The following is a 14,855-nucleotide window of genomic DNA, read 5'->3' as shown; positions in this document are numbered from 1 at the left end:
AATATGTGTAATTAGTAAAGTATCCTTAAAAGTACTGTCTTTAAAAAACTTGGCACTCTTAGAAAGTTAGTACTCCAAAAGTATTGTATAATGTGTTTTATTTGTATTTTTTAATAACATTGTGTTTGTTTCTGTTGGGTTGTTGTAGGTTAGATATTTATATTGCCTTTGCTATTTCTGCATTCTCACCAGTCTGAAAGTAAATAAAGATGCATTGTAATTGGCAGGGTTTTTGTAGTTAGAAAGTTTATAATTGCTTCATTTGATGTTTTTTATGTTTTAAACACTTCAAGGTGCAACAGTTGAATAACATGGATGAAGTATGCTATGAAAATGTTTTGAAGCAAGTGAAGGCTGGACACCAGGTATACATTATTTTATCCTGTTTTAAACAATGCTGTGTTTTTGCTTCATACAGTGACCCTCTGGTCTTTTGCCTTTGTAGTTTTATTTTTTAAATGCTGTGTAAGTATGACTGGTATAAAAGAGACTGAGCAAAATGAGTTTAAGCAAATTTAACTCTTGAGCACACCAAAAAGCAAAAATAAGGGGGGAAAAATACTGCTAATTCTACCACCCAAAGATAGTTTCTGTTGGTGTATGTCTTTCCATTTGTTAAAATGTATTTTATTCCCTATCTTCAGTTATTTCTCTGATTTCTATAATCTATTTATTATGTTTTCCCTATCCAAAAATATGACAGATCCATAAATAGAAACAATGACATTAAAATGTAAATAAACACTTAGATTAAAGATGTCAGATTTTCAAAAAGATTAGTTGGTGTGCTTTATGCAATATTGTCCTTTTAGGTTTTGTGTACCAGTAGGACAGATGGTGTTAAGATTGGGTTACAAGGAAATCTTGTTGGTTAAGTTCCTAGTATAGTGTCATGGGCATGGAGACTCCTTGGTAAATATAATTTGATTGTGATGAATTGCCTCATCTTCAAAGATTAAACATCCTTAGTGAGGTGGGATATTGGGAAGTATAAAAACCACCAGGACTACGGACCACTAGTTGATAGTGGCCTCTAGTATTGCTAGTCTTACAAATCCCCAAACCAGTATCTTCAGATTGTAAGTGCTAAGTTGTTAAGAGAGTACCTTAGTCTTTTACATTAATGCAGTCATCTCAAGTTAAAAGCTCTTTTGCAACATAATTTGAGAACAAAGCTCTTTTTCGTTTCTTTAAATTACCTGTGTTATGTGTGTAACTTTGAAAAAGTTGCCACAAACTGAAATATTTTCCTGTTTCATTCATTTCAAAGAAATTGTTCTATTTAAGTCTTCTATTTGCAAGTTGCTCTGCCAAGTACTATTTCGCCAGTAAGTGCATTTAGCTTGATCCCTGGCAGCTTCTGCTGACTGCCTTTGTAGTATGTCCAGGGCTGAAGTTGTAGTGCAGATACTTGGAAAAGAGGACTATTGCACATTTTGATTTTGGAAGCTGAGGTAGATACCAATTTCAACAAAGCTAGCCAGCTTTGATTTAATTCATCACACAGGAATCACTACTTCACAGGATCTTTGATTACTGAGGCCCATATGGAAGTTTATTTTCAGGGGCTTAGAACCCCTCACTGGATTATTTTTCCCTTTCCTAGCTCCTTGGAGTAATACCTTCAGTAAGCTGTGTGGTCCTCTGCTTTTATTAAAAAGTTAACAGAACTTCCAAATAGAATAGAGTTTCTGAGTTGTGTTTCTTCCCCTCTTAATTGAGGTTGAATATAATGCTATCCCAGTTACTAGATGTCTTTGTATAAGATTCCAAGTGATAAATTTCAACAAATGAATTTATATGTATCTATCTGTCAGAAAATGAAAAATATATAATTCAGCCATCTATTTTATTATCTAAAAAACTGACCATCAAATTAACTCTTCAATTATATTATTTTGCCTAACTCTCTTGACTGAAAGGTCTAACTATATGTGCATCATTCTGAGAGACCCTTCTGTTTAAATGTTTTAATGTATGTATAAGCACAGTAAATTATGTGTTTGTGTGTGTGCATGTGTGTGTGTGAGTGTGTGTGTAGAGACAGGTAGAGACAGAAATAGAAAGACAGGCAGAGAGCTTTGCTTCTGAAATTCAGTTACAGCCATAACTAACTGCACATTAGTGCAGTGTTATTAAGCAGCCAACTACATATTCAGTAAAGGTGCTTTTCCTTGTCAAGTGAACATAAATTATTTCTTGTGGGGCTGTGTACTTAATGAACTTTAGCTTTATTTTGTTGCCTTTTAAATATATTTTAGCAGTTAGTGTATAGCACTAAGAAATTTAAGTCTGTTCTAGTCCAGGAAAACAGAATTTTCTCTGCTACCACTTCTCCCTGCCAACCCAGTTAAAATATCCTTCCAGGGAGTATTCCTTGATTTTGTTTTGTTTTCTTAACCTGCAGGTTGTTTTGATATTTTGGATTTTCTTCCTAGTTGTGGTTTACTTTCATTTTATCAGAGCAGCTACTTTTCAGACCATTATTAAGTAGACTGATAACATGTCCATTTTTAAAAAACCAAAAACTATAACTCTCAGGAAAATAAATACTTTTCATGATAAAAAATTAATTTTTAAAAATATACAAATGAATTCATTTTGTTTTTTTCCATTTAGATTAAATTAGAGTAGAGCAAATTTCATCTTCAAATGCCATGCTAATAGTCTCTGATCGTACATTCCATGGGTTTCAGTATACCAGGCACCCAAACTTGTGTGCTTGTGTACTTAATAGATTTTATGTGCAGCTTTGCCTGAAAAGTATTAAAAACAGTAGGAGGCAGTTGTGTTCCACTCAAGCATGTGTGATGACAGATGGAGAAAATCTTTTCCTGTTGACTTTTCAACAGTCATACTCTGCAAGACTTCAAGCTCTTCTTGGCTATTGGGAAATTAAAAGTTGACGATTCAGCCTTTAATTTTGATCCATCTGCTCAAACTAATGAGACGTCTCATTTGTAAGCTTCTCTTTGTGTTACCAAATGCAAGTACAGCTTTATCATTCCTGTTAATAATTCCCCTCCTCCTGTGTAACTTGCAGAATGGGAAAATAATTGATGCCTTATCCCTATTGAGATTTTTCTTGTTATACAAACTTTGTTACAATGAGAGGAAAAGAAATTAGAAACTTCCTCAGAGGTTATGGCATATTTATAAGTCAATGTGTTCATTTTTCACATTATCAAAAAAGTTAAGATCCTTCTTTAATAGCTTCTTACTCAAAAATCTACCTCCAGTTTCAAGGTTTTACAGTGTTAAAGAGAAAAAAGTCATCTTCAACTTGTATTAACATTAAACACCAGCCTTTTCCTTACTCACATGTGTATTTTGTTTTCTGTTTCTTCATGGTTTATAAGTTCTCAGTAGGTGTTTGTTTCTAATAAGAAACCACCTTTTGGAATTAACTAATAATTACAGATTAACTTATTACTATCTGAAGGGAATTATTTTTATTTTTTAGCATTGCTTCTTAGTTTATATACAATTAATTATGTACAATTGAAACAAATTTTACCATGCTAATACTTTAATAATAGAACTTTCCATTTGCTCTTTTGCCTAAAAAAGTTTTCCTTCCTCCAGACACAAGCCCCACTAACTCTTGGTACCAGGGTTTCCGTCATTTGTGTAACATGACCTTTTGTGTGTGAATTACTTGAATGTTGCTTCCTGTTAGCCTTCTTTGCTCCTCTCCCAACTGAGACATATTCCCAAAGGAATATAAAAATATAGGAAGGAGACATTGTAGCAATTAGGAGCCCAAAATGAGCTCCTTTGAAGGGCCGGTGCCCCTTGGGCGGGCATCCCCTCCTTCCATGTTTACCATGGGCCCCTTTCTCCCTCCTTTCCCACCCGCCGTCCTGCCTCCACAGAGTTGCTCTCCTTTCCTCTGAGCTTTTGCATCACTCGCGCCCTGCGCCTGGCACGTTCTTCCTTCCTCTCTGCTTAGCTGTCCTTTACTCAGCCCTTCCCGCCTCATTTTTCCCTTTTTCTTTTCACCTCCCTGACTCTTTCACCTTCCTGTTATTAACTATGTAAGAACACGATGTATGTCTTCATATTTCTAGCTGTAGTTTTGCCTTTTTTTCCTGGCTGTTTTTGTTTGATCCCACTTTTCATGATAAGAGTTTAAGTCCCATAAGGAAAGGGGCTGTCTCTGGTTTTGCTCATCACTGTTTAGTCATGGCCTTGCCGGGCCCTGGCAGCAGTTGGTGCTGGGATAGAGTTTGATGAATAAGTAGAAGGAAGAGATAGAGTCTTCATAAGTCTAAATCTATTCTTAAAGGAGTAGGTGGCAGCCAACTCAAGGAAAGTTTAAGAAGGTGATCTTTAGTTCCATGGTAAGCTGAACATTTAGGTTGAGGGGAGGCCAACCCGGAGATGTGGAAAGATATCAAGATTGTTTTGGCTACCTTATTAAGGAACTTGTTTCCCCTGTAAAGATCAATTAAAGAATATTGGCATTCTTATAAAAAATGTTTTATTATATAAATTTACTCTTAATGTTATTTCATCTAGTTATAGTCATTTCTGTTGGACATATTAAATTACCTCATTTTCTGTTCATTTAAGATATTTATCTGACTTAGCTATTTTTCATGGTATAGACATCATTTGTGCCACCGGTTATTTTAAGTTAATATATCATTTCTTTCTTTTATTTCTATTCATTAAGTCCTAGAGGAGAAATTTTACTTTTTTAAGAGAACAGAGAAAAATTCCATTTTTCTGAAATATAGTTTACCATAAGAGTACTCAATTATATACATATAAAAGTTTTTTTATTAACCATGTCATGTTCTCTTCATTTGCAAAAGGAATCCTTTTTAATATGCAATATATGTATTGTATTTTTCCTTCATTGTTATTAACATTACTTTTTTCCTAAATCTTCAGGAACTTTTTGGTTACTGAAGTCATACATTGTTGTAACAAGTGAGTCAACACAAAAGTGTAAAAAGGAAAGAAAAAGCCAATGAATGACTTTTCCCTCCCCTCACCTCACCCCCAGTACTCCTGCCCCTGAAATGTATTCCATTTTCTCTTGGCACATACAGACATACACAAGTATGTACATATCTTTAGGCACTTGACCTTTTTAAATTTGGTAATCAGTGGTTTCTGGAATTAGAGCACAAATGGGCAGAGCACAGTGGAACAGTTTGGCTCACAATGATGTTTAGAAATTTTGAGGATATAAACTAAGTTTAGAGCTAGCCTTGTACAGTCTACGGATCTTTAGCCAAAAGATCAAAAGAAAAAAATGCTGTGCATAATTTTGGGGGAAAAAGGGAAGCACAACAAATAATTTTATTTTCCCCAAACTGGTTTTCTCTATATTAGATTCATTATGGAACACCAGGGAACATATTTAATCATTCAAACCTGGAAAGCAAAGCTTATGCCCCATCCACCCCTGCTTAGTGTAACTCCCTTTTAGAAGTTACCGACTTTTCCATCCATTTCTCTTGCTTCCTGTCTTCTTTGACGCACCTCTTCATGAGCTACGTTGCAAAATGTGAAGATAGTACAAGTTGTTTTGTTCTCTAATACGTAAATGCATGTTTTCTGACACAAATGCATATTGTTCATAAAAAGTAAAGTTAGTTAAATTATATATAATTTAAATTTTGTTGTTTGAAAGATTCCATATAGATCCACAGCTGAGTTATTTCAAGTATTCCAGATGGAGGAAGTGATTTTATTAGGTTATTTGGTAATTTATGTGAGTTTTGTAATTTCAGCATTAGATTACAATAAATATATGATAAGGTTAAATAATATAAAAAAGTATTGACTCTTTTGTGGTATTCACTTTTGTCAAATACTTTGTATATTTTGTATTTTCATTAATTCTGTTGAAAATAAAACCTAATTTACATGCATGTTTATTTTATACTGTGTTATTTGAATTATATTTTAAAATAACAGTAATATACACTAAGGAAGTACTAAAACAATGTAGGCTTGTAATCATTTTTCTGTCTTTTTTAACACCATTGAAAATTCTCTAGACAGCTATTCAGAGTCTTTTACATTAAATTGCCAGAAGTTAATTTGACAGCTATTTATTTCATTTTAGGAAATGATATATTGAATCTCTTTATTAACTGGTTTCCAGCTGATATTTGGACTTGGAAGCAGTGGGAGATATATTTAATAAGTTTAGTTACCACAGGAATTTGTTGACTCTATTTTTATAGCCATCTTTTGAACAAACAGTACTTTTATTAAAGCAGAGTATAAAAATTTGTGTCCCAAGGAAATCTGATACAACTATTCATGTGTTTGGCTTGCTAAAAGTGCAAAAAAGGGAGCTGAACATTTGGTCTAAATTAACCATTGCAGATTTTTACTATCTTGTCTTTGGCTGGGTTTTTAATCGTTTTTTTATTGTCATAATAGCATATTTAAGTGTGGAGTGGGAAGAAAGAAGTATCACCATAGTTAATATCATAAAATAGGATTCTGTTTTTAAGAGAATAACATAGTCTCAGATCTCATCTCATTTTTTCTTGGTTTTATAAATGAGTACATGGGAAATTCAGCTCTAACTATATCATGACAAATACAGTGGGCATTTCCAAATTATACAGCATTCATCAAGGTAGTTGCTGTTCCTAAGATATAGTCAGAGATCTGCTAAGTCTTACGAAGGGTCTAGGCTACTATGCTACCTCCATGCAACCTGCCACAGGATAACTTTATTATGTACTTTATGTATACAAATGTACACACTCACAAGAGAAATAGATACTGAATTAGGGAACAGACCTTATATTTACTCACAGTGCATCTTGTTGGTTGTCCCTCCCTTAGCTTTCCACAGGGCAGCATGGTAAGAACTACTTACGACACATGGGTTGCACCATAGGAGACGAGCTCAAAAATTATGAAACTTGGAGCTTATATAGTTGTTGCTGGCACATCTGCTCATCCCCCACTTTGGTTTGGGGGACTATGGAGAGGCAGGGAAGAGAAGAAGGGGGGGAAGAAGTGGAGGGAGAGGGAAAGTGATGGACCTAGATTTTTTTTTTTTTACTATGGTATTTGATTACTTTGCCTTATAGATGAATTTTCTTGTTTTTCTGGTTTTTTTAGTATAGAGAATGTCGAATGAAGAGTACAATACAGATTTGTGGAGAAATGAGGTGTTTTTCATTTGTGTTTGAGAAAGTGGCCTAAAGAAATGGAGACAATTAAGAGCCAGTCTAAGAAGAATTACAATTTTGTGCTTTCTTTCCTTTTATAGCAGTACAGTTTTAATTAGTCTAGCTAGTAAATTTGATTGAAAGCATATTGGCTTACTAGGGTTTCTTCAGCTAAAGTAAGTGTTTTTTTAACATATATTCTTTTAGGAAGAATCTCTTCAAGTGTATTACTTGAGAATATTAAATGCACAGTTGGATGTTAAGGAATTATAAAGACTGATTATTGTCTAAGAAAAGAAATGAAAAATACTGATGGAAACCTTAAAAATACATTTTTATGTTGTTATTTTATGAAATTAGATTCAGTCCAGAACTTCTTATAATGTTGAATAATAATAGACCTTCAAGTCTAGTGGCATCTGTAGAAATGAAATTGTTAGCTCACTAATGAATTTTATTTGCATAGTAATAGACTAGCTGATCTTGCTTAATTTGCTCTACTGAATAGATGTTGCTATTTGGGGGCTATCAATAACAGAGTCAGTGCAGTTTGGACTGTCATGGAGGTCAGTAAAATATTTTTTGTAGTGTGATACTGCAAATGTATTGAAGAAAGAATCTTTATTCTGTCTTATTGGTCTTTATTGGGTTGACCTAGGTTTAGCAATGAATTAAGTTGGTCCACATTTATCCTAAGGGGACTGACTAGGAGCAATGTAGTTTGGGTCACATCATTAAGATTTTTGTCATATTTGATTGAGTACCTCTTTGACACAGCATTAATTCAGAGTGCTTGGATTTATAAAACTTCATCATTAAATTCCTTCATTATTAAATTATTCATTAAAAGTAGTTGGCTTCAATATATGTACCTTAAAATTTTCATTTATGTGTGTTTGCCTAAATGAACTTCTTAAAATGAATACTACTTATAATATTTAATACTTATGTAGACTGAAATTTAAAAATGAAAATAGATTCTAGATTAATAAACTTCTAAATTACTGAGAATGGTTCATGATTTGGAATCTCTTCTGGAGTCTATTTGCCTTGTTAAGGTCAGAACCATGGTGGGTAGAGTGTCAAATATAGACACTGCTACACGTTCTTTTAGCACATGAACTATATCTGGGTCATCAGTCTTAATTCTAGATATTGAACAGAATGGAGATGGTTTTTAAGACTAAACTAAGGCCATATTGGCAATATTCAGCTGATGTTTATTGAATACCCCGGTGTATGCCAGAGACTGCATTAGTGTTGCTTATAATCTCATGAAAGAAAACAAAGGTTAATCCAAATAGCTATACATAAAATAGAAATATACAGATTTGATTGATAACCTTTCACCCACTCATTTTAGATCTGATGATTTTTAGCTCCATCATTCCTCCCATTTCACTGTATATAAGGAGGTGCTTCCTTCCTCCTCTCCTGTTTATTAATTTATTTCTCTATTAACTCAGACTCTTATTTACTCAGAGGGTTATAATTCATTATTATATTACTTATTTCGATGATCATAATGGCCCAGATTTGGCAAATGGAGCCCCTTCAGGCTGGCTTCTTTGTCTTTTTGACATATGCGTGTCCCAGACTTGAAATTAATCATTTCTGCAAGCAAACCTGTTTCCATTTTAGTGGAGAATGGTCTTTAGAGACCAGTGAAATGTGTTTTATTTTTAAAGTGCATATTTTTACAGATTTTTCCCCAAAAATATCCACCGGAAGAATGAGAGTTGGTAGGTTTCTAGAATTTTCAACCTTTTAACAAAATGAAATGCAATGTTTGGCTTTTTCTTTTTACTAGGAGAGTTTGTGTTATAGCGGCTATTTTCAGACTGTTCCAGTGCTGTGAGGGTAGCACAGGGACCACTGAGTTGGGGAGTGGGAGAGGTGTTCCGTTGGGAGGAAGGTTTGTGTCTCTCAGGTCCGCTTAAGTAGCTTTACTCTTTTAGTAGTTTCTGTTTTTGTGGTGATACCAAGTAGACTGATGTTTCACATATGGAATGTCAGTGTAGCTTTTCATGTAGAGATGGGGTTTGGTCTTCCACTTTGTCATGTTTTTGATATCGAACCAAGTAAACCAGTAGTTTTCCCTTGTGGTCCTGGGATACCAGCTTGAATACTAATTGAATATATTGCTGAGAGTAGTAGCCTAGAAGTTTTCACGAGGCAACTAGTACTCTTCTTTTGCTCAAATCACGTACAAAGTCATGTATTTGCGTATATAAGACAGGCCTGTAGCTGAAAATGCTGTACCAACTGTACAAGCTAGGGCTGAGCCAGAGAGTGGAGGGTTCACCTTTCCACAGCACCCGACCCCAGTGCTGTGGGTTATCCTCACTAATTGTGAACTTTTTGCACACAGACATTTGCACAGTTCCTGATGTCTTTACTCACCAAAACTTAACACACCTCTGTTGATTTGGGTAAATGCTTTTTAAATAAAAACCCATAACAAAACCAGCTTTTCAATTTAAATGTTTTTGTACACAAAAAGCAAATTTGTGTCACAAATTTGTTAGCATCGTGTATGATATAGAGAATATACTTTGTAAATATATATCTTAAATAGTCCATCATTATAATTTGAATCATTACCAAAATTCCTGTTGAAATATATTATTTGTTTGAAAATTAAGATGGATAATACTCTAATTTGTTCCCTTAAATGCAGGTTATATTTATTAAATCATATTTTTATCAACTTCTGATAAGGTCCCTAAATAATTTTATTTTAGACGAAAATATTTTAAAAACAGCATTTAATAGATCATCATTATGTTTATTTTGACATTGAATTTATGAAAGCATCATAAAATTCATTAGTTCACCTTCTTATTACAGATGACAAAAAAAAGTCAAACATCTAATAAGCTTTGCAATTAAAACTAGAACCTTGGCCATTTCACTTCCTTTTCAATGTTTTTACCCCCACAAAATGGACATTTTCAGTTAACCGGTCATTGCCCTGCAAAGAGAAAGAGAATGCAGAAAATATGTCTGTAAATTCCATCTAAGAAATCTGACCTGAGGAAGTCATCAACAGTATGTGCAAAAAACCTTCAACAACCCAATAATTTTCAGTGATAAATTTTTATAAAGATTCAGTTCTTTCAAAAAAGTACAATATCTTTCAACTTAAAAAAATTTTTTTTCACAATTTTAAGAAATGAATACCAATTTATATGCCTCTTAAATTCTTACAAGTTTCTCAGTAGAGTTGTTCAGATTGCTATATCTGATAATATAAAGTCATATTAAAACTATATAATCAAGGTGCATTCTTTTTAGTATTTACAAAAGAATTAAGAACATACAGGGTGAGGCAAAAGTAGGTTTACAGTTGTGAGTATGCAAAACAGAGTTTATTTTTGTATTACTATTTATTAATTATTGTATTATTTTTCATACAAACAACTGTAAACTTACTTTTGCCTCACCCTGTAGAACTCGTCTTTACTGACCAAAACTTAACCATAAAACTATGGTTAGTGTCCAACTGTAAAAACTATGATGTATGGAAAAGAGCATTGAGAACCTGTGATGTTCAGCTGAGGAAAGAGCTATCTCCATATGATAGATGTTTTTAAATGTTTGAAGAATTGTTATGTGTACAAACAAGTGCATTTGTTTCCTGTTGCCTTAGCGAGCAAAACTGAGCTTGGTCCCAGTGAGTGGGGTTGTATATAAGGGATTTGGGATGCATATAAGGGAAACTTTGTAAAACAAATAAACCTTTTATTCTCCCTAATGCGTGGGCCATCTTTTATGTGCAAGGCTCCTTTCTAGTACTTTCTAATTATTGTTTGTTGTCCCTACAGCAGCCTTGCAAGGGACAGCATTTTGCAGGTGAAAACTGAGGCACAGGGAAATTTGCCCAAGTTTATTTAGTATAAAAATGCTGAGTTATGATTGAAACATAGTCTATTTGATTCTAAAACACCACTAGTATTCAAAACAAGTCTGTGTGTTGTGTAAGTTCGTTTGGCATCAGAAAAAAGTTTGTTACAGATTGCCAAGAAATTTTTCCTAAAAAAAATTAGTTTGAGTATCTCTTAAATAATTATGAGCAAGTAAAATTAATATTCTTGATTAAGTTCATTTCATTTTATATGGTATAAAAATCAAATAAAAATTAAAACATTTTGTATGCTTAAGACAATTTTAAGGTATAAAATACACTTTCATGTATAGAATATACAATACTATTGAAGTTATTTATGTTTATAAATATATTGAATAAGCTCCAAAGAGTAATACAGACCTCAAACTGAATATATAAATCTATATAGTACACATATAAAACAAAACCTGAATTAAGAATTTACCCTTTGAGACAGAATGGAGGGACCTGGAAAATGTTATACTAAGTGAAATAGGCCAGTCAGAGAAAGACAAGTATCACATGATCTCACTCATATGTGGAATCTAATGAACAAAATAAACTGATGAACAATATTTAAATATTTTAATATTTAAATATTAAAACAATTCCTTTAAAGAAATGGTGAGGACTATATTTCACATTCAGGATAATGCCCAGAGGCATAGAAGCATGGAACAGACTGAAGGATCTCAGAGGGAAGGTGGGGGTGGATGGGAGGGTGGGAAGAGATTAACCAAAGAATTTATATGCATATATGCATAACTCACAGACATAGACAATAGTGAGTTGAAGGCCTGGGGCGGTTACAGGGTAGAAGGGGTCAATGGGGAAAAAAGGAGACATCTATAATACTTTCAGCAATAAAGATTAATTTTTTAAAAATTTATAATTTATTCAAGCATCAACTGGATGACATAAATTATAAATTATATTACCTGAAAAATATATACGTGCTTAATGTCTTAAGAAAATTAATTAAAGCTTAAGAAAAAAAATATTGGTTTTTAGTAAGTTAAAGAAAAAGTTTATAGCAAAGGAAAAATTCACTCAAAGTATTTACCATTTTTAAAATTTTACTTTTTATTTTTTACGGTCTTAACAATTTAGAGACTATGTTGAAGTATAAATGTTTTATGTTTCTAATTAAATTGTCAATGCTCTGATATAGTGAATTGATTGTAAGGTAATATTTTACAGGACTTAGCTAGAAATATGATATGTTTTTGCTATCATAGTACACTAAGTCCTCCAAGTTTTGTTTTTTAAAATTGTTATACATTTTGATAACAAGTATCTTTTAGTTAGAAGATGTAAAGTGTTGTAGATTCCTTTTAACTAACTATAGCAGTTAAAGCTCTATTCAACTCAAACATAGAAACTGATAAATATTAAAACAATTCCTTTAAAGAAATGGTGAGGACTATATTTCACATTCAGGATAATGCCCTAAATATAATTCAGTAATGATAACCAAAATCCATTTAACACTTAAAAGCTTAGATTTCTTGAAAAGAACTGCAGATTCTCAGTGTGAGAGTCCAGAGGTAGCTCTGAACTGCTGAGTGTAGATCTAATTACACAGCTTGGAGCTGCAGAACCACTTCTCTCTCCTCCAGATTACTTTCCTTGGTTTATTTGCATAATTTAATTCATGAAGACTCATAAGTGAATTATACAGTTTTATATAGTTAAGACAAGATAAATTAATCCTATTTAAGGTAGTTTTTATTTTCGTGGTATATCTGATAAATATTTAACTGGGTGTTTTTAAGCTAAAATAAATGCTTCAGTAATTTAGTTGGTTGCCAGGAATATTTGATAATAAATGCTAGTTGTTACACCCATGATTAATAAAATAGAAGATGTTAAAATTTATTACTTTAGCCCTATTTTTAGTAATAATTTTATTGGTATAATCCATGTATAGTAGTGTCAAATTTCTTCCATTTTAGAATATAAAAATGTTTTCTTTATTTATGCCCATCAGTAGGACATTGTTTTCGTTAATGAATTAGATTAATTTGATTCATTGTAAATATAGTAGCTTTGATTTAGGACTTATTTTTTTACTTCAAAGTCCAGAATTTTGGTGTGTATATTTTTTAAGATGCTCTCAGAATAGCTCATTTTATGTTTTTGTTGTTTTTCCATTTAAGTCACAAACTTTGAACTTTGCAGTGGCATTAAAATAAACACACATGTAGCTTTACAACAGTACCAAAGGACTAATCATTAAAAATCCTACCGATGAAGTTGGCAGAAGAACCAATAAAATAAAACATAGGGAAAGGCCTGGAAGCATCAAGCACATGGAGGTTTAGAACCACCGGACGAAGGATTTAGAGAGATGACACCCTGAGAAACATGGAATGTCATGACCTTTAATCAACTAATTTGCTAACTTCACTTTCCTTTCTTCTTCCTTTCTGTGTGTTTTGTTTTGTTTTCTTCCCTCCTATACTTGTTCATGTAATGAATGACAGCTTCTTTGTTCACCATCTTCCCGGACTCCAATTCTGCACCACAGGAACTGGATATAAGTTCCAAAACCACAGGAGCCAGTGCTGGGCTTACCCCTGTTGTGTCCCCTGTGCCAGTCATGTCATTATTGGATGATCATAGATTCGAGGAGGAGCTAAATCAAGCATAAAAATAGCTAAAAATAAAAGGCAGTGATAAATGCTTACGAGAGGGGCGTATGAATTCTTTGGATGCTCAAAAAAATAAAGTATCATGTGTATCTGGAAGCATCGGAATATTTTATTGTTTTAACTGAACCATTATAGTAACATCCATCTCCCCCTTGTAGGTATAAGTGTTTCTATTGTTGCTTTTTTAAATGAAGTTGCATAAACTTATATGAATTTTTCTGTCAGTTCAGTGGCTACAAAGCTATATTTTAGAAAGTTTAAATGAAAGTTTCTTTTATAAGCTCTGTCTCAAAGAATCATTAATTCTCAGGGGAATTGATACATCTCTAAGTACTTTTTGCTTATCTACACTCTTTGTAAACATCAGAGCCTGCTTTTTCTTTACATTTTACTAACCTCACCCTTTTAAAATTGTCCTGTCCCCTCTCCTATCAATTTACAATTCCAAAACCGCCTTTAGGTTTCTACTGTGTTTTGTCTACCTTTTTATTTTATACTTCCTTGAGTCATATTTTTTATTATCAGATGTTTATTACTTTACAAAAATCTATATTTTTTTCACGATGATGGCCTTCTCTCTGCTCATTTTAAAATCTTTCCGAACAAAAAATAATTTTTCAAGTATTACTTTTAGTGATATTGTTGTTGTCCTGAGTCTGGAATAAATTTTTTTTAATCTTAGTATATGTTTCATAATGAGGTTGCGCTTTGCCTTTCCAGATGTTACTGCTCTTCTGTCCACATGTCTATTTCTGCTAAAAGTCTGTATTCACTATTACACAGATTTTCTCTCCTCTCTGAACCTCTGACTTCAGTATACTTTCTCTTGAAGTGCTATTATTTTCTTCTGCTAGATCATGTCTCTCTTTTCTTCTTAAAGCATTTCCAGAAAAACTAAAAGATAAATTTGTCACTGAGATGAAAAGTACCACCATCACCCTTTTAAGTGCATTATTAAATATGTATTCTTTAAATGTTTATTTTGACACTGTAAATCTGTTAACAATAAAATAATTGTATCAAATATGCTAGCACAATATAAATTATAAATATACTATTAAAACCATATTGTTTTGATTATTTCTCCTGTTCAATATGATTTATATATTATAAAACTGTAAAGACTTGTTTCAATAGGTAAGACAAACAATACAACAT

General features: G+C 32.8%; 1 protein-coding gene across 7 annotated transcripts in view; it reads left to right on the top strand.

The window, feature by feature from the left end:
* The window catches only part of ASCC3 (activating signal cointegrator 1 complex subunit 3), a 219,494-nt gene that overhangs the window by 74,954 nt on the left and 129,685 nt on the right, over positions 1-14,855 (top strand). For 6 of the 7 annotated variants that reach the window (XM_081140696.1, XM_081140697.1, XM_081140698.1 and 3 more), the window contains exon 13: positions 294-365. In XM_081140696.1, coding sequence (XP_080996822.1) covers positions 294-365 — 72 coding nt within the window. Of the gene's footprint in view, positions 1-293; positions 366-13,529; positions 13,792-14,855 lie in introns of those variants that run through there. The other variant, XM_081140702.1, reaches the window with a different exon arrangement.

Source organism: Miniopterus schreibersii (genome assembly GCF_964146895.1).
Source record: "Miniopterus schreibersii genome assembly, chromosome: 6".
Taxonomy (NCBI): domain Eukaryota; kingdom Metazoa; phylum Chordata; class Mammalia; order Chiroptera; family Miniopteridae; genus Miniopterus; species Miniopterus schreibersii.
Note: the sequence above shows the minus strand (reverse complement) of the source record. Positions and strands in the feature narration are given on the sequence as shown.